Genomic DNA, 20652 nt, shown 5'->3' on the forward strand with positions numbered 1-20652 from the left:
CAGAGATAGAGCAAGGGACAGAACAGGCAGACTGCCTGAAACACACTGCTGAGGGGAGCAGCAGGTGAGACAGGAGAGTCTGCCGCGCCATGTGGGTTGCTCCACGGCTGGCGGGGATCAAACCGGCACTGCAGAGGCTGCGGACAGCTTCACAGAGCTGTGCTCAACTGCCTGCGCCACCAGGGAGGCCCTATTCCTTTATTTTTAATGGAGGTAACATCAGTTTATAACATTCTGTGTGACTTAGAGGTTTAAGATCACACCCTTCAGTTGTGTGGTACCATATCCTACTCAGCACTCTGGAAATCCTCACCATAGTCATGTGGCTCCTTCCCATTTTGCTCTTTCCCCTTTAAAAGCCCAATTTCACAGTCAGAGTTCTACGGTTTGTTTTTGACTTAATTTTATCTGACCCTTTGTTATGTTTCTTGCTATTCCACATCTAAGTGCCGCCATCTAGTATTTATCTTTCTCCTTCTGACTTATTTCATTTCGCTTCTTCTCCATTTCCGTTCATACTGTCACAAGTGACAAGAGTTCATCTTTTTTATAGCTGGGTAGTATTCCATTGTGTAAATACATAACCACATCTTCATAATCCACCTCTCTCTTGTTAGGCATTTATGTTGTTTCCATAACTTGGCTATTGTAAACAGTGCTGCAATAAACATAAAATGCATATAACCTTTTGAATTAGTGTTTTTGCCTTCATCTTGTAGATACCTGAAACAGAATTGCTAGATTGTGTGGTAGATCTTTATTTAATATTCTGAGAAAACTCTATACTGTGTTCTGTTTTTAATTGCTCTTTGGCATTTATTTTTATAATTTTCATGAGTTGGCAGCTATGTCAGTGAGACTTGCAGTTTGCAACAATATTATGACATCCCCACAGCTTAGGATATTACTGTCTCCACTCCACAGTTAAAGCAGTAAATTAAGTTATGGAGAAACAGTGTTAGAAATTGAATGTATTTCTTGCATTCCATTTCATCTCGTAATACCAAAAGTGATCATAAAAATCAAACTACAAAAATTGCTTTTACAAATATTAAGCATAATATCAGACAATAATTAAAATACCTAATGAGTGGTTTCCTTTATGGACATTTCAACATGACTAAGGCTTATTTAAATTTGGGTTAAAGGAGCCTTCTTTGGTACATGGTCTTGTAATATGCATACGTTTGTACTACAGTCTTAAAAGTCGTTAGTCTTTAAAATTTTTATACACTTTATTCTACAGATGAATACCCCTGAAAATCTGAACTGTTTATGATGGAAGAAGGGTAGTATTTATGATGATTTTTTAAATCATTATTCATTATAAGATGTATATTTGCTTCTCATATATGAGAGCCTGTTAGTTCAACTTTCTGTAAACTGAACTCATTATTTTCCCAAAACGGTTTCAGCGTTAGTGCACAAATGTCTTTGTCTTAGCATTATGTTTTCTTAGCAGCACTTCCCTATTCAGCATTTTGAAGAGAATTCAGTGGTCTATTGTTGACAGCAAAAAAATGAGTCTTTCGGAATCACCTTAAAATGAAAATTCAAACAACATGAAATTTTAAGAGTTAAAAACTTGGATGGAGCATTGAAACATTTTCTTTTTCCGAATTTTAAGAACATAGGTCTTTCATCCCTGTTATTGACTCTACTTTGAAAAATGAGTTGGAAAACACTTAAGAGAAAGTGAGGTCCTTATTAAAAGCTGAGTCTCCATCTCTTCTTTGTGGTTGTGACTAATCACCCAGAGTCAGGAAGAATCGTTGCAAATGAAAATTTATTAGTAGTGTGGACCTAAGCAGTAGGTAGATTTGAGGAAATACATGTTTGATACTTGATTGCACTTAATTTTTTTGAAGAGATATTTAAATATATGACAACCTTTTTAAACTTTTTGTTTTTTTCCTTTAACTAGGAGTGGGAAGTTTGATAGAAGAATAACATTGTTATTGGAAGTAAAATACGAAATTTTTTGTAGGTCACCAAGAAAACGAAGGTCTAGGTCACGATCTGGTTCTCGAAAGCGTAAACACAGAAAGCGATCACGTTCCCGCTCAAGAGAAAGAAAGAGGAAATCCTCACGTTCATACTCAAGTGAAAGGCGTGCCAGAGAAAGGGAGAAAGAACGACAGAAGAAGGGATTGCCTCCAATTAGATCTAAAACATTAAGTGGTGAGTCACATAGGTTTGCCTACTTTAGGATTTAGCAAATGCTCAGAAAATAGTGAACTTAATCAAACCTATTTCAACTTTGTCAGACTAAGAAGTTGAAAGTAGTTTTGGAAAAGCGTAAGTTTATCTTTGGTTTTCGTAATGAGATAGAGGAGAAAAGAAAAAGAGCAGATTTTATTAAAATGATAAGATATCTGTGAGTTGATAAACACCACATGCACCCACCCATGTAAGTTAGAAAATATAAGTCCCCACTCATGATATAAAAAGTGCACTAGGCCTAGTTCTTGGGCACAGTGACTCCTCCACCTAGTGTCTTGACCAGTTTGGACCCCAGGTCTTCAAGGGTAATATAGGAAGTATGTGAATTTTAAAGCAACTTACAAACTTACTAGATGAGTACTGAAGAAAAAAATTCCTGTTGTATAAATTTCTCCTCTTTTATATGTTACTCTACAGTGTATGATTAGAACAAATTTGGTGGTAGTATGTATGGGGAGAGTGTTCAGAGAGATTTCACAGAGTAGGAATATGAGGTACAGGGGAGCAAGTTTTAATTAGTGTCAAGATCTGCCTAAAGGATTCTCATTGGATTTTGACTTTTAAGGTGAACCAACAGACTGCAGATGGGCAAAGGTGCATAAAATGGAGCAAATTGCCTTTCTGTGCCTAGATCCAAACACTGATTTCTGTAGGTCTTCAGATTTTTTTCTGCCACAGAGACAGATAAGTAATTGGTATCACTTATACTGCGAAAGCATCCTGGAAACCCAGGCGTATAATTTAAGGTGACAACATCCCTCTTTTACTGTTCTGGCAGTTTGAGCTAACATGGTCTATTTTGCTAGAATTGTAACTGATTATGAGCCAGTATTAATTTAATAATGTTAATATTTCTAACTCTAAAATTTTTGTTATCCTTTAGAGTAAGAGAACAAATTCAAGCATTTTAGTGCTGCCTGATAAATATTGTTAAAAGTCTGATCTTGAACTCTACTGTGCTTCCTCCAGTAATTACCATCAGGATATTCAGAATCACCAGTTGTAGGATATGGCTTTTACATGGAGTCTCTTTACTTTAGTTCCTTACTTGTCATGTTGCTGCCATTGTTGCCACTATTTACATAGTTACTGACCATGGAATTTATTTTTTATTGCTTTATTTTCATGAGTATCACATTACATTAAAAAAGAAAATTCTGAGAGTACACAAGAAAAAATATTGAAAAGTATGTTTCTTTTTTTCCTTCTCAAACCCTGTTTACTCAGAAGGATATCACTTTCACGTGGTCCGCATTTCTTCCCACCATGTTTTAAGCACATAGTGTTTTCCTGCCTTTGTTCCTGATAATACTAGAGTTTTGTTTTTTGTTTTTTCCCCCCCAAAGAGTAATTTTATTTATGCATATAAGAACTGGGGTACAGGCCAAAGGTGCGGGGGGTGAGACAATTCACTAGAGTGAATTGAGTGGAGACAGAGACAGAGTGGAGAACAGAACAGGCAGACTGATTGAAATACACTGCTGAAGGGAGCAGTGGGTGAGATAGGAGAAGTCTGCTGCTCCATGTGGGACCCTCGCCGGCCGGCCAGGGATTGAACTAGTGCTGTAGAGGCTGTGGATTGCGTCATAATACTGTGTTTAACACCTTGCACTGCTAGGGAAGCCCCATAACACTGGGGTTTTTATAATAAGTTCAGGGAACTGAAACATGAGCAAACAATTTTAAAAGAATTAAGTGTAGCCTCCTTATGGGATTGGGAGTCTCATTGCTTTCTGCAAACACCATGGAGTTGTCCATGAGTAAAATTAGTAGAGACTGCATTAAAGAGTAGGGGAAACTTGGAAACAGATTTCAGGGAGGTTAAGGAAGCTGTACGATGTAGGACAAAGTAATAAAGGTGAAGGTAGAGGCAGGAGACAGTTTAGTGAAAGAGGTCCCAAAATTGGCTGAGAGATTGTGGTAGGTTGAATAATGGTTCCCCAGAGATGTCCTTATTTGAATCATTGGAGTTACCTGTTACATTGCATAGTCTCTGTTAAACAGAAGAGGTGATTTGAAGATGTAAGACAGACATTGGTACATGCCATGCTGTTGGTTTTAAAGATGAAATTGGGGTCATTGACTCAAGGAATGTAGGCAGCTTGTAAAAGCTAGCAAAGACAAGGCAACAAATTGGAAAAACTTCAGAAGAAATGCAGACCCATTCTAGTCCTCTCAAACTGTAAGAGAATGCATTCTTGTGTCTTGAGCTGCTAAGTTTATAGGGTTTTGTTAACAGCAGCAATAGAAAACTAATACATTGCCTTATGAAACTTCAGTTAAATATTATGTATGTATAGCATGAGATTACAAAAGACAAAGAGCAAGTAGCGGGGAAGGAACAATTACCAAGGATCTAGTAGCAGAATGATTCCCAAAACTCACACAAGATCTGGAAGATGCTGATTTTCTAAGTAGAGAAGAGAGTATTGGTTGAAAACTGCAGTCAGTAGAAATGTTGCAGTGGTCACATCTTACTGTGGGACTTAATTAGTTCTAGAACTAAGCTTTCTCTAGGCTGTCCTATTGTAGAAATGATAATCAAAGAGCTAGAAACGTACTATTTTAAATTACATTGCATAAATCCAAATATTTTAAACTGTCAGTATATCAACTATTTTTTAAGTGTCCTCAGAAAAACATATTCAAACAGGCATGAATAATAAAGTTGAAAGTAGGCAAGATGTCTAGTGATTAGCATGCTTATTAAAGTGGCTTCCAACAGTTAATTCTCTTTAAATCTTTAATGATAACAGGTTAAGAAGTTCTAATTCAGCCTTTTCCCCTTTCTCCATGCAAATTGTTTCCTTAAGGGTAAGGTAATGTTTTCAGATATAACTGTTGATTAGGGGAAACGATGCACTTAATCATTCACACAGAAAGAAACTTAAAAGGTACACAGAGAGGATTGCAGTGAAAAAGTGGTTTTGCTCCTAGTTCCCAGTCTGTCATACCCTGTATACCACTCATCAGCTTTGGAGTAGCACCCAGGTGTCCACAGGTGATTCAGTTTTGCAGCCAGGTATGAGAGCAGGTGATATGCAGTAGGTTAACTTGGCATAGATGTGAATAGATGTGGCATAGATGTGTGGATTTCTGTGACTTTAATCTGTTTTAAACCTAACAGATACAAATGTCAGTTGACAAGTATTTTAAATATATTATCTTAAATTTAATTGAAAGAAGCAACTGTGTGTTATGTCTTGACAGTATGTAGTACCACTCTGTGGGTTGGTCAAGTGGACAAGAAGGCAACACAGCAAGATTTAACCAACCTGTTCGAAGAGTTTGGACAGATTGAATCCATTAACGTAAGTATCCGTTCTTAAGGTTTTTAAAAAAGTAGGGGATGTTCACTCATGCAGAAAATCTTTTCAGTTATTAATTAGTCCAGTAGCATCTGCTTTTAATAATTCGTGTATATATATAAGGACTGTAATCATTTCTGTGTTTATGCTGATGCTCTCTGCTTATTTAAGTTCTTTTTTACATGTACATACAGGAACTGGGATATAAGTCAGAGGTGTGGGTGTGAGAGGATTCACCACAGACAGAGTGGGGCGCAGACTAGGTGGATCTACTGAAATACACTGCTAAGGCAAGCAGTGGGTGAGACAGGAGAGGTCTGCTGCACCATGTGGGTCAGCTCCCTGGCCAGGGATTGAACTCATGCCACAGTGGCTGGCAAGAGCTTGATAGCATTGAGAATTAACCAGGGAGACCCTTATAGTTCTTTTAAAATGAAATTTCAACAAAATATTCTTACGGGTTTTATAGCAATATGGCAGGTAGTATCTATAAGTATTGAATATTTGAGTTGATAGGAACCCTATGTAGGATCTAGTTTAATTCTTTTATTTTTATTTTTTATTTTTTATTTTTTTTTTAAATGAAGCTGAAATCCAAAGACTTGTTATGAGCACTTAGTAGTGGTGGAGACTAACTTGGAATCCCTGTGTTTTTCCAGTTTCCTCTGCCCCCTCTCCATCCCAAATTCTCTTTTCTCAAAGCAAATTTTAGACAGGAGAGTAGGTGGCCAGGGCATCTCGCTAACTTGAATGTAACTCTTGCAACTTCTTTCAATGATTTTGTCCCATCCAGTTTCCTTTAACTATTTTCTTCCACATGGGCCATTGTTTTTTCCTAGGGAAAAAGGAAACATAGTTCAGCATTTTGAGGAAATTTGCAATTCATTAAACTTCTGGGGTTTTTTTCACTGTTCCTATATTTTTATGTCTGTTGGACATTTTATAATTATTTATTGGGAAATTGGCTGGTTTTCCTTTCCGTCTGAGATCAGTTATATAACTAAAAACGCCCTGTGAATAACAGCATTCTTCATTTGAATTTTTTTTTTTTAAGATTTATTTATTTATACAAGCACTGGGTACAGTCAGAAGTGTGGGAGGGTGAGAGAATTCACCAGAGCCAGAGCGGGGAGCAGAGCAGGCAGATGGACGAAGCACACTGCTGAGGGGAGCAGCGGGTGGCAGGAGAGGTCTGCACGCCATGTGGGACCCTCCTCTGGTGGCCGGGGAGCAGCCGGGGATCGAACCGGCACTGCAGAGGCTGCGGGCAGCTTCGCAACTCAGCGCTCAACCGCTGCGCCACCGGGGAGGCCCTTCATTTGAATTTTTAACCACTTCATATTTTATTTTCAACTCTGTGTGATCTCTTTGGACCCTCACAAGAAGTTGGTTAGGTAATTTATATGCATTATTTTTGAGGAAGCTAAGCAATTGGCCTGAGTTACACAGGAAATTTAATAGGTGATTGGTTAATCCGTTAACCAATATGTAGGCATGATCAGTATCTTAGATTCTTATCAAAGTGCCACAAGAAGAAGTGTGATTTTGATACAAAGCCAAAAGGTACTGCTTCGATCCAACTCTGAATCCAAGTGTTGCTTTGAGTTTCCAGATGTTTATGCACGTGTAGTCAGTCTTTCTTACACCACAGTTATGCATTAGATTGTCTCTCTCACTCTTCTTCCGAATTGCCTTTTAAGAGCATAGCAGTTGCAAATAACAGGCACCGAGTTATTTTGTGAGCTGATTGACTAGTGGTAAAATCCTAGATTTGAAAATAAAATAGATGGAAGATTTATAAACCTTTCTTTAGATTTGTAGAGAATTGGGTACTGGAAAAAACCCATTAGATTTAGCAGTTAGTGTAGGACATTAGTGAGCTTAAAGAGTGTTTTTGTGTATTCATGAAGGGTTGAATCTGTTGCAGATAGGTGTAGAAGTATGTAAAGCATTATATAAAATTCAATTCTGAGAAGTTTAATATTGAAGTTACAGTAGCTTGAAGTGTTAGGATGAATGAGAGAAAGTTTTTTATTTTGACAAATGGAGCAGAGAATATAATTATCAGCAGAGAATATGATCAATATTAAGATAATATGTTAACCATAGTATTTATCTTTAACTGGGGGTGGTATGTGCCTGTGTTTATAAATTGTTTTGCTGTATTTAGTAGTTCCTTATTGTATATTAGAAAAACTAATTGAATTTGGATTTTTCTGAAGTAGTAATTGTACATGAAGAATAGCCATAAACAGATAGTAGAGGAAGAAACAGTGACAGTGACAGTTCACTGTGTCAGCTCCTCAGTTGTCAATGTTCTGTTTCATTAACACCATAGAAGGCTATAATGAGTTATTCTCTTAAACCTTCTCTAAAACAATTTTTTTTAATAGATGATTCCTCCCAGGGGCTGTGCTTATGTCTGTATGGTTCATCGACAAGATGCATTTCGGGCTCTCCAGAAACTTAGTTCTGGATCATATAAAATTGGATCCAAGGTTATTAAGGTGAGATTAACTGGGGGTCAGATGTGAAGAGGTGTGGCTATTGTTTATTGCATCAATAGTATGTTACTCTTTTTAATTCATCTTTTTTAAATTGTTATGGACAAACCTCAACAGTAACTTGTTATTTCTGTGTTATTTAGTTATACAGTTAGAGCTAGGTAAAATAAGTCCAGTAACCCAAATTTGAGTCAATTGTTCTTTGAAATCAACCAGGATACCAGGATACCTTTTCAGTTTTAGAGATTTGTCTTTCATTCACGTCTTTCCAAGGTTTCCTCTTCAGACCCTTAATCTCATTCTTGATTTCTTGTCTTACACCACCTAGGTCCTTGAAGAGGGTTTATTTGTAAGTGAATCTTTATTTTACTTAGTCTTTCACTAAGTAAATGCTTAGTGTTTTGTTGCTTTTTTTCCATTTTACTTAATGTGATGACTAATTCACACCTTTTCTGCTTTTTTTTTCTGCCTTTTTTTTTAAATATACCCATCAGTTTTTGCAACTGAATCAAAACTGTAAGAGAATTACTTTCAAGGGAGTTAATATACCCATGCTTTGTCATTTAATGCTAAAAATTTTCCCTATATAAATGACATTATCACTGGTCTTTCTCTAGGAGAACCAAGATTTTGTTTAAATCATAATTATTGCTGAGGTAGGTTAACTTTTATGGTGACAGTAGATTTGGATTGTTTTTAGAAATGTATTATTTTAAAGTGACTAGAAGCTCATCTGTTTCTAATCGTGACACATAAAGCAAACAAATGAACTAAATAAGAACATAAACTTTTAGACCTTAAGACCAAATTAGTAGTTACCGGGAAGGAGATGAGATAAAAGTCGTGAATTATAGGGATAAAGTTAGACTTTAGTAGCTTACTTAGTATAGTAGTAGAGATATCTGTTTATAATAATGTACAGGTGAAATCTATATTATGTTGTAAACCAGTATTACCTCAAAAAAAAAAAAGGAAATAAATCACATAAACAACATTGCTGTCAAATGCAGATTTTATTTTAAAAACTATTATTGCTCTTCCAGTAATGTTTTACCAGTTCAACTGATTTTTCATTTTTTAATTAATTGTGGTTTTTTTTTTTTTGCTAGCAATGGTTTATAATTCTGTATACAACTTAGGGGTTTCTAGATTTCAAGAGTTTGTTTTGGTTTAGTTTTGACTGTTCCTTTCTTTTTTTTCCAACTGATTTTTAAAACTAATTTTATTTGTATTTACATTGTTTACATGTAAATTTTGAACATTTTCTCTTTTTTAACAGTACTTACGAGCTTTCTTTTTTCCTTTCCTCATTCCTGATAGATTGCTTGGGCTTTAAACAAAGGCGTGAAAACAGAATACAAGCAATTCTGGGATGTGGATCTTGGAGTTACATACATACCATGGGAAAAAGTTAAAGTGGATGACTTGGAAGGCTTTGCAGAAGGAGGCATGATAGACCAGGAAACTGTAAATACTGGTAAGAACCTAAGGCTTTTTTTTGTTTGTTTGTTTGTTTGTTTTTTTAAGATTTATTTATTTATACAAGCACTGGGTACAGTCAGAAGCGCGGGAGGATGAGAGGATTCACCAGAGCCAGAGTGGGAGCAGAGCAGGCAGAAGGACCGAAGTACACTGCTGAAGGGAGCAGGGGGTGGCAGGAGAGGTCTGCGTGCCATGTGGGACCGTCCTCCAGTGGGCAGGGAGTAGCCGGGGATTGAACTGGCGCTGCAGAGGCTGCGGGGCAGCTTCACAACCCAGTGCTCAACCGCTGCACCACCGGGGAGGCCCAGGCTTCGTTTTTAAAGAAGAATGCTTGAAAGGTGGTAATTGGAATGTTTTGCATTATAGGATGCATTGTGGTGCTTTTCCCTGAATTTCCCCTTCCCCCAATAAAAGGGAGCGAGAGAGGGAGAGGAAAAAACAGTACCATGCCCAGTATCAATACTTTCTGTGTTCTGGTGCATAAAAGTCATAGATTGGTGCTTTAAAAGTCTGTATATGAAAGCATGTTTCATTATGTGTCAAAATTTTTGACTCTTTAAGAAGGTTGTATTTATGGAAAAGTTTTAAAGCTAAATATTTCAATTCCTTGAGTTTAAATGGGGAATGGAAACTTAGAGAGCTCTTGGGGGAGAAACATCTTATTTTGATTAATAACTGTGTTGAGGATAGATGGAATGGGATCTTAGTTCAGGGAGCTGTAGTACAGATTCATCAAGTCTAGAATGCTTGTAATGAGATGCTCATATGACGTGCTCTTTAAAAATTTGGCTGTTTATTTTTAAAAGTATCATTTATAAATTCACAAAAAAATTAGCAGTTACAATCTGTAAGATTTTAATATTAACTGGGAAAATAATTGAAATATGATATATATCTATTTCTCACATCTTATTACTTCTTACCAGAATCAACTAATTGTTGTTCTTAAGCCATTACAAATATTGCAAACACTTTTTCAGTTTTTTTCCTGTTGGTCTCTTTCTTTATGTATGTTTGTTCAGAACATTCATTCATTCATTCATACAGTACGTGTGAGAAGCATAATTGCAAACCAGCGCTAGAAAATTGAAATGGAAAATTCCTTCTTTGAGGAGTGTACTTTGTAGCCCAGGAATTGATAGTCTCCTGGGCCGAGTCCTGCCACAGCCTGTTTACTGTAAAGTTTTATTGAGACATAGCTGTACTCACTTGTGTTTACCTGTTTTGTGTACTTTTTTTTTTAGAAAGCAGTTGAATCGTTCCAACCATAGGTCATATGGCTCATAAAGTCTAAAATACTATAGAAAGTTTGCCAGCCCATGTTCTGTAACTAAAATAGGTAATCTGTTTAGTAATTCAGTATTCTCAGCTCAGAGGAGAAAATGGATGCGAAGAGTAGGCAGCATGGGTTTAGAGCTACCGTAGTTTGAAGGGACTGAAGGTCTAATAGAGAGGGTGAGATACTGAAGGGGTGGGACATGCTGCCCTCTCAGGAAGAGCACCCAATACATAGAAGGAGCAGCAGGTGCAAGGAACCAGGGGACCAGTATGACTTGAGCAGTCAGTGAGGAGTAGTGAGTAGTAGGAGATGAAGTCAGAGAGGACAGAGTCATGTATATTGGCTTTGGGCTTCACTCTTGAGGAAGATGGAAAACCATTAAAGCTCTAAATTCTGTTTTTGTGTAACTCTTTTTTCAGAAAGACTTTTCTGTATTGGACTAATAATTTCCTTGTTGGTCTTCCCTTAAACTTTGTGACAAAATATAGAATGAGGTTGGTTCCTTTTATATCACACAGCCATTGAGATACAGCCTTTCTAAGTGTTATGTCTCTTTGGTCTCCTTAGTTTTCGTCTTGTAATCAGATTTATATGGGCAAAACCTAGTTTGGCACCTACAGTTGTGGACACATCTAAAGATATTTGAAAGCAGATAAAGGATTTAAACATAAAATAAATGTATACCTAGAAATAAAATGAAAAGTTACACCTAACTAGAGGAAATAAATTTAAAATATTTTGCTTAGAGTGGGAAACTGTGAAAAGCTCAGAACCTGTTAAAGAGGCGGTCCAGACAACTCAGAGTCCAACTCCAGTTGAAAAGGAGACAGTGGTCACAACCCAGGCAGAGGTTTTCCCTCCACCTGTTGCTATGTTACAGGTTAGTACTGTATGATTTTGTTACTGTTTAATGGGTTGTTTTGCATTTCTGTTTTTATTCATTTATTTACTTTATAAAGTTTGGGGGAAATCATCCAAATTAGAATAAATATCAAAATTTTGTAAGGTTTTATTTGTTTTTCGAAGAAAACAACTATTTAAAGAAAGGGTCTCATCCATATTTAAATGCTTGTTGATTATTTTTGATTGTCTGTGACATTCACTGTTCTAGGCATCTGTAATAGGAATATATATCAATTAAAAAAAAAAAAACACAAATCCTTGCCCTGAAGTAACTTCTGTTGTCCATATGGGTGATAGAAAATATAAAATACGTTTTGAAGATCTCTGGAAGGAAAAAGATGGTATAAGGGTGGGAGTGCCTTCATAGATGCTTAAGATTTTCAGTACAATTAGGATATACTTCATTGAGAGTGTGCTTAGCAAAAATCTATAATCTATGGCAATTCAAGGAAGAGCATTTAGGGCAAAGGGAACAGTCAATGCAAAGGTTCTATGCCAGATGCTTGCCAGGTGTGTTCTAGGAATGGAAGTGGGCCAGAGTAAAATGGGTGAACAGCAGCTTGATGGAAGGGAAGTTTTCACTCTTTGGTAGAGTCTGTGGAGTATTTTGGTCAAAGGAGTGAGTTTATGTGACTTAAGAGTTTTAAACAATTTTCCTGGCTACTATTGTGGACCTGGATTAGTGGACACCAGTGAAAGGGAGACAGTTAAAAGACAGTTGTGCAACCCCAATGAAAAATGATGGTGGTGGGTCAGCAGACTATACTGATGGTAGAGAGAATGAGAAGTGCTCACATGAGTTTTGGTGGTACAACCATTGGTACGTTGTGGCATAATTAGATTTGTAATTCTAAGAGAAGAGCAAAGGCAAGGTTTTTTGGCCTGAAAAATTTGGAAAGCTGGAGCTGCCATGATCTGAGAATGAAAGATGTGGGAAGAGTTGTGTTTGGAAAGGCAATTGGGAGTTCATTTTTGTGCATGTGAAGTTCAAAGTATCTTTCAGACAACAAAATTGGGATGTTGACTTGACTATTGATAGAACGTTAAATTTTGAGTGGAGTTACAGCTGTAGTGCAGATAATATTTGGAAATTATTATACCTAGGATGAGTAAAAGATAATTATGCTAGGAGTACAAAGTAAACTTGTAAGAAGTTCAAACCAGCCTAAAGTTGTTTTTGGCATGCTTCTTGATGATGGGTTCGGTTGCTTAAGTTAGGCAGGTATATGATAAACTTAAGGGAGATGGCAGTTTAAAATTGAGTATGATATTCCATATGTAAGAAGATACCCATTTCTGTACATCATTTCAAATGTAAGATTTCACAGTCCCTGTGTGAGCTCTCTTGAATAATGTTGTCTTGCTTTTACCCCAAGTAGGTTTATTCACAACTATACAAAAAGAAATAAAACAAAGCAACATAATGGTATTTGTTACCTTCCTAAAACAGAAATAGAAATAATTTATCTTTAGTTGTTCCGGGATGTGATTATTGCAGATGGATAAACTGATTTATGGACTTTTTATTTTTACCCACAAAAGATTCCAGTAGCACCAGCTGTGCCTACAGTTAGTTTAGTTCCACCAGCATTTCCTGTGTCAATGCCAGTTCCTCCTCCGGGATTCAGTCCACTCCCTCCACCTCCTTTTCTACGAGCAAGTTTCAACCCTTCGCAACCACCTCCTGGTAAGGAATTTTTCTCTTATTAGTTGAATGCTAGTTTACAGTATCACTTTAATTGTTCTTTTTAAATGCAGTGGAGCAGTGATTCTCAACCCTTTGCGCTCAGTGGATGCACTGCAGAGTGCACACCTGTGCATAGTTGCTCATAGCAGCTGCCTCCTGCTTTGAGAGCACAGAGGAGCCAGGAGAATTGCATTTCTCACATGTTTCCAAGCTATGCAGGCAGAGGAGCATACTTTAAGAAGCAGTGACAGAAAAGAAACGGAATCCTTTAAAATCATTGAAATAACTCAAAATAATTTAAGATTTATCTTGTTTATCAAAGTTCTATTGTTACCACCCATTTATCAGAAAGTATGCATTAACTTTATAGATTGTCCATCTTTAAAATTACTATATTTTAATTTTCACATTAGAAATTATAAAATATCTTAAAAAGTTAATTAAATTTGTAGTAATTTTTTTTGCTGTTATTGATAAATGAAACTTCCTTGAATCACTGATTTTAGGTAAAAACTATAGATTATTTAAACAACACACATCAATTAAATGTCAGTCCTTGTATACCTTCAAAATAGAGTTTTTAGTATTAAACTGTAGAAAATTAGAAGAATGAGGGCAATATATGAGGAATCAAATGACACATATTAGTTTTAAAACCTTTGTTTTTCTTTGAACTTCACATATTATTTACATTATATAAGAAAAGAAGTACTTCAGTTTCTGTAATTTAAGTTCTTAGTCATTGTCCAGAGTTCCAAAATGCCGTCAGTAATACCAGAAAGTAAATTCATTGCCTAGGCATGGTTGTAATTTATTTATCATGTAACACTAAAGTTTTAAATGACAGTTATACATAATTTCAATGCAGATTTTAATAAGAATTTCATCTTTTTTAATTTTAAGTAATGGGGAATTACTCTTGTCACATATAACCTGTATTAATTTTTTCAGAAGACATTTTAAATGAGTATATCACAATCTATACCACGTAGATTTTGTAAAGTCATTGTCTGAAAATGACTTTTACTGAAAACGCCCATATTCTTATTTTCCCCTTATTTTTAGCCACTTTTATAATTGGGGTTAATGGTAGCCTGCATTTTAAAAATACAAGGAAGTGGATTTATAGTTTGATCATTTGATATTTAAAAGTAAAAATTATTCACTGGTTAAAACAATATAGTAATACCATGGCTAATGAAAATACTCTGATCTAGAAGCGAAACAAAAAAGATACAGTGGTCCATTTGGCAAGTGACATTGTGTATAATGTTATCAGGAGCTTGAAATAGTGTTGCGCTCCATGCAGTCACCATTCTAACATGTAAGCTTTGATTTTACAGCATTATTGAGTGTGTCCTGGAGGTTAAACAATCGAGGCAGGGGTACACCCGGACAATGACTCCTAATAGGATATGCTGTGCTGTACTTCCTAAGGGTCAAATAAGCCATTTGTCTTCTATTTTTCGGCATCCCTTGGATGGACACAAACCAGAAAAGTAATTTCTGAAATAGAAAATGTATTCACAAATATGAGGTCATAGTAATAAGACTGTTTTAAGATGTAGAATTTCATTTATAGCTGTTGAAATCTTTGACTTAAAACATGTCACTTATGCTGTTTTATTCTTTTTTTTTTCTCACATAGGTTTCATGCCACCTCCAGTTCCACCTCCTGTTGTTCCACCACCTACTATTCCTCCAGTGGTACCAACATGTAAGTTTTCTACTTATAGTTCATTTTTTTCTTTATTCATGGCATTATTAGTCTGTCAGTTCTCTTTCTTGTTTATTGTTAATTTTTTAATTTTTGTTAATAAAAAGGTAACAGTACCATGATAGCCATATTTAGATTTGTTTGATTTGCCACATGATTGGTTTATTTTAATCAAAAGTCAAAGAAGGTTCCTACATAATATCTGTGTTTTTTATTTTGTCTTTGTGTTACATGTCTTAATCTAGAGCAATCCGTCCCCCCTTTTTTCATCCTTCATATCTTTACGTTACTGAAAAAAATTTTCTATATGCAAGATCACAAATGAGTTTGACTTTTTGCTTCTTTGTGGTGATGAAATTAGCTCCATGAATTTCCAGTAAAGTGAAAGCTTTCACAACAAAGGTTTGTTTAGAATCTGCTTCAGCTTTTTTGGCAAGAACACTTACTAGGTGTTACAGATTGGATACTCTGTCGTATCAAAAGCCACACATGGCCTTCATGCCCCACTTTTCAGTCTCCGCTTTCACAGTTGAGCCATTTGGGCTCTTCTTATCCCACCTTTAGTGATACTAAGATGGATCAAAGTATTGAGGTTAAAGAAATCAGTCACTGAAACCATTTCCCTTCAGATTTCATCCATTGATCCTCATTACTTGAGTCTGCGTTTTCTTAGTTTCAGAGTGGTGATCTTAACAATTTTATCATTCCTTTCACATTTCTTAACTAGAATTTTTCTATAAAGAAAACCTTTCTTATCAACTAATAGTATTTAGTTATCTTGAAGTAGAATTGTACAGGAAAGGCAGAGTAGATGCTCAATTCCTTCCTGCAAGTGCCACTTTTCAGAGTAGTGAATCAGTTCTTTGTCTTTTCTCCTGACACATCCAGTGACTGAAGAGGTGATAGGATTGCTCTTATTTCTTCCCTTTCTTCAGTGTTCATGGGTTAACCGATGTTAATTTCCAAGCAGTTTCATTCACTTTTCAATTTGAAGTTCAAACTCTTCACTCTTTGGACAATGAGACATCTTTCATATGAAGATAACTACCTTAGCTTTTGTGAGCTTCATAACTTTTGGGGCCCAGTATTGGCCCATAGGAATGTATTTTTTTAAAACAGTATATATGGTAAAGAGGTTTCCTTTTGATAATCTAATACATTTCCTTTAATTTTTTAAACTCTCTTCACTCTGTTAGTGCTTAGAGAGCATTAGACTCCCTTTTTGTTAATGTTGGTTGTCTAGGAAGAATTGTTCTTCCTGAAATTAGAGAAGTTTCAGAAACCATTTTTGAAGTCATAACAGAGACTCATCTTAGAGCCTTCCTCCAATTATCTCTTAATAGATTATTCACTTTGGAAAATTGGCACCAATTTTATGGAGGGAGAGAAAATAGAATGTGCCAGGTGCTCTCCTAATTACTCACACTGTCTCATTTAATTTTCCTGATTCCCAATATTATCCCAGGTGGTTTTACCCACTTGTATTACAATTTTGTTATGTGCTAAAAGTTTATCCAGGTAATTGAGAATTGAATGTTAGGATAAACAGTTCCTAAAATCCCCCAGTAAGTGATTTTAAAATATTGGATGGTGGTATAAGGTGGTATAATTTGGAGTAAAAACATATTAGTCGTTTGTGATTTTGTATTACTCTGGTTCTGGGTTTTTGGTTTTTTTTGTTTTTTGGGGTTTTTTTGACGTATATAACACACTTAAGGTATTCTACCCATTCTTTAAAATGGATTGTTGATATTTATAATTTGCTTTTCATCTGATGAGTTTTGTCAAACCTCATTTGACAAGAAGCAGTGACTGTTAGGACCCTCGTATATTAATTTTAAGAGAATTGAGTAGATTTTCATTCTCCTACTATGTCATTTTTGTCATTTCAGTGTATTTAGAGATTCACACACTGGCATCCTTGTAAAATTGTGTTGTGTTTTTCTTTTTCTCCCTTTGGTATTGCAGGCATTTTCTTCTCAAGTACTGTTCCTTTACTGAAGGGCTTTTTTTTTTTTTAATGAAAATAGTTCTAAAAGGTGCTGGTTTTCCCTATTTTTAAAGAGGAAAGTTGTAAATGTAACTTAGCTTATTCATGATGACTCATTTGTCATTTGAATAGATAATGCTTTAGGTAATACAGAGATGCCATTAAATGACATTACCAGAAACTAGATTTTACTATAAATGAAATAGAAGGACCAAAAGATAAGTCATGGTTATATTAATTGAGTAGTCTTACCAAACGATCCTAGAGGACAGGAAGCATTTACTATTTTGAAAGACCAATTTTTGTCATAGTTAATGTTTTAACTTAGCACATGAATTGGTTAAGCTAGTTACTGAAATATATGTCCCTCCTCTTTAAACAGCTTTAGTGCAGCCGCCATTATCCATGACTCCAGAAACTGTGAAAGATGTTGGATTTGGTAGCCTTGTTTTACCAGGTGGTTCTGTTCCCAGCAATCTTGCTACTTCCACTCTGCCAGCTGGAAATGTTTTTAATCCTTCAGCTAAAGTAGAGCCTGAAGAAAAAGTACCTCACCTTATAGAACACCAGATTTCTTCTGGTGAAAATGCCAGATCAGGTAAGGAAAAAATTCCCCAGAAATACACTGTCAAATCATAAAATGCTACTTCTTGATGTTGATGGTGCCATGCGTGTGTATCTACTTAGTGCACAAAGATTAATGTGTTTTGATTTGTGGGGGGGGCGGGAGGGTGCTGCTCCCTGGTGGCCCAGGAGGTTGAGCACAGTGCTGTGAAGCTATCCGCAGCCTCTGCAGCATGGGTTCTATCCCGGCCGGCTGGGGAGATACCTACATGGCGTGGCAGACCTCTCCTGTCTCTCCCGCTGCATCCCTCAGCAGTGTATTTCAGTCAGTCTGCCTGTTCTGTTCCCGGCTCTGTCTCTGGTGAATCCTCTCAACCTCCCACACATCTGCCCTGTACCACCCAGTTCTTGTATGCATGAATAAATAAATAATAAAAGAAATATGTTTTGATTTTTAAAGAGAATTATATTCCAAATTTCTACTAAAAAAATAATTGGGCATTTTATTCAGGATAGTAAAGATCTTGACACCTTTCCATTAAGAACCATCTCCTTCCTTTCTGGCCTTTTGCCTGCTTCAATGTCTTGTTATCAAAATAAGATTACATAAAATATGTCTACTTACAGAAAAATTAAATGAGCAATTATTAGATATACATAACTTCCTTCTACTGGAAGGTATCATTTAGCTTTGCCTAGAAGACACAGATTGTGCCGAAAAGCAGCCAAGTCCTTTTTTTATGGTGCCACTGATAATATATCAAGAACGCTTTGTGATTTAGAAAGATTTTTGTTACAGTTGAAGAATTAGTATAAAACCTACATTTTTGCAAAGGAAACTTCTGGGTGATCGCCCCATTTACATTTTAATGTTTAAATTTCACATTACCTGGTATTACTAGTTCTCATTTTAATGTTTACTTAGTATCTAATGTGCCTTGATTCTTGGGATATAAGTAGTTGATAAAGCTAAACCATTGCAAATTGTAGCTTTAATAAAGTCATAAATGAAATTTCCTTTTTCATACCAGAATGATTGTTATCTTGTGTTTTTTCTTCTTTCGGTTTCAGTGATTCCAAGTGATATTTCAAGTAGCCCTGCAATTTTAGGAGGACAGCTGCCAAATGTGACCAGCAGTTCTGGAATTCTGGGAGTCCAAAGACCAAATGTATCAAGTAATTCTGAAATCCTTGGAGTCCGGCCGCCTAATGTTTCAAGCAGTTCTGGGATGATTGGAGCCCAGCCACCAAATGTTCTAAATAACTCTGGAATTTTGGGGATACAGCCACCTAACGTGTCGACTAGTTCTGGACTTTTAGGTGTGCTGCCCCCAAATATTCATAATAATTCTGGACTAATAGGAGTACAGCCACCAAATGTTCCAAATGCTTCTGGACTTTTGGGAACACAGCCACCAGCTGGACCTCAAAACTTGCCCCCTCTCAATATCTCTAGTCAGAGGATGCCTGCAATTCCAATGTTAGATGTTCGTCCAGGACTTATACCACAGACACCAGGACCGAGATTCCCTTTAATGCAGCCTGGAATTCCTCCCCAAAGGGGTATTCCTCCTCCATCGGTACTTGATTCAGCTCTTCATCCACCACCCCGTGGTCCTTTTCCTCCTGGAGATATTTTTAGTCAGCCAGAAAGACCTTTTCTAATTCCAGGAAGACAAAGTATAGACAATGTTACTAATCCAGAAAAACGGATACCAGTTGGGAACGAAAACATTCAACAGGAAGGAGATAGAGATTACCGGTTTCCTCCCATAGAAACCAGGGAAAGCATTGGTAGACCTCCCCCAATGGATGTTAGGGATGTAATTGGACGGCCTATAGATCCAAGAGAAGGTCCTGGAAGGCCTCCATTAGATGGTAGGGATCATTTTGGAAGACCTCCTGTTGACATAAGAGAGAATCTTGTGAGACCAGGTATAGATCATCTTGGTCGAAGAGACCATTTTGGCTTTAATCCAGAGAAGCCTTGGGGGCATAGAGATTTTGATGAGCGAGAGCATCGAGTAATACCCGTCTTTGCTGGTCCAAAAGGCTTACATGAAGAAAGAGGTAGGTTTCGGTCTGGAACCTATCGATTTGATCCTAGAAGTGGTCCTTGGAACAGAGGATTTGGACAAGAAGTTCACAGAGATTTTGATGACCGCAGAAGACCCTGGGAGAGGCAGAGGGATAGGGATGACAGAGATTTTGATTTCTGCCGAGAAATTAATGGAAATCGTCTTGGACGCGATAGAATTCAAAACACCTGGGTCCCTCCTCCTCATGCTCGGGTTTTTGATTTTTTTGAAGGGGCCACTTCTCAACGAAAAGGTGATAATGTGCCTCAGGTTAATGGTGAAAATACTGAGAGACATGCTCAACCACCACCTTTACCAGTACAGAATGATCCTGAACTTTATGAAAAACTGCCGTCTTCAACTGAAATAAACAAGGAGAAGAGTGACACAGTTGCTGATATAGAAAGTGAACCAGTGGTAGAAAGCACAGAAACTGAGGGGACATAATCATCACTCAGTAGGTAAAAGATACCTTTTGTAAAGTTGTCATCTCTCTGTAATAGATTAATGGCTGACTGGACCATAGTTGTTCACTTTTGTCTGCCAGAATTAAGTTAATCTGATGTTCATGTTCACCTTTCTCTTAAAATAATTGTAAACTGACTTGTATAGACATTGTTCTTATATGAACATGGTAGGTAAACATTTTTTATTTTTCTGATAAAATATAAATGTTGCCCCCCAGATTCTTTTAACTTCAAGGAAATGAATAACAGCTTGTCAGAGACTTCCTATGGAAGAAAGAATTTTTTAGATACTACCATTAGGTTGGATATGGTAATAGATATATTTCAGAATAACAAATGGAGGTATATCTTATCCATATCTTTAGGCTGCTGCAGAATTTTAAGGTAATAGACAAAGCTGTGATATTTTATGCAAAGACTGGCTCTAGACATTTGAGGAGCATAATACAG

General features: G+C 36.5%; 1 protein-coding gene across 1 annotated transcript in view; it reads left to right on the forward strand.

Annotated features, from left to right (window-relative positions):
- Positions 1 to 20652, forward strand: part of SCAF8 (SR-related CTD associated factor 8) — a gene marked incomplete at its 5' end in the record, with an annotated part of 174500 nt that overhangs the window by 65398 nt on the left and 88450 nt on the right. The window contains 9 exon segments of the mRNA XM_084228090.1: positions 1988 to 2181; positions 5434 to 5534; positions 7925 to 8038; positions 9356 to 9512; positions 11543 to 11676; positions 13242 to 13386; positions 15035 to 15103; positions 17476 to 17691; positions 18729 to 20196. Coding sequence (XP_084084216.1) covers positions 1988 to 2181; positions 5434 to 5534; positions 7925 to 8038; positions 9356 to 9512; positions 11543 to 11676; positions 13242 to 13386; positions 15035 to 15103; positions 17476 to 17691; positions 18729 to 20182 — 2584 coding nt within the window. The 3' untranslated portion in view covers positions 20183 to 20196.

The sequence above is a fragment of the Talpa europaea genome (assembly GCF_964194135.1).
Source record: "Talpa europaea genome assembly, chromosome: 2".
Taxonomy (NCBI): Eukaryota; Metazoa; Chordata; class Mammalia; order Eulipotyphla; family Talpidae; genus Talpa; species Talpa europaea.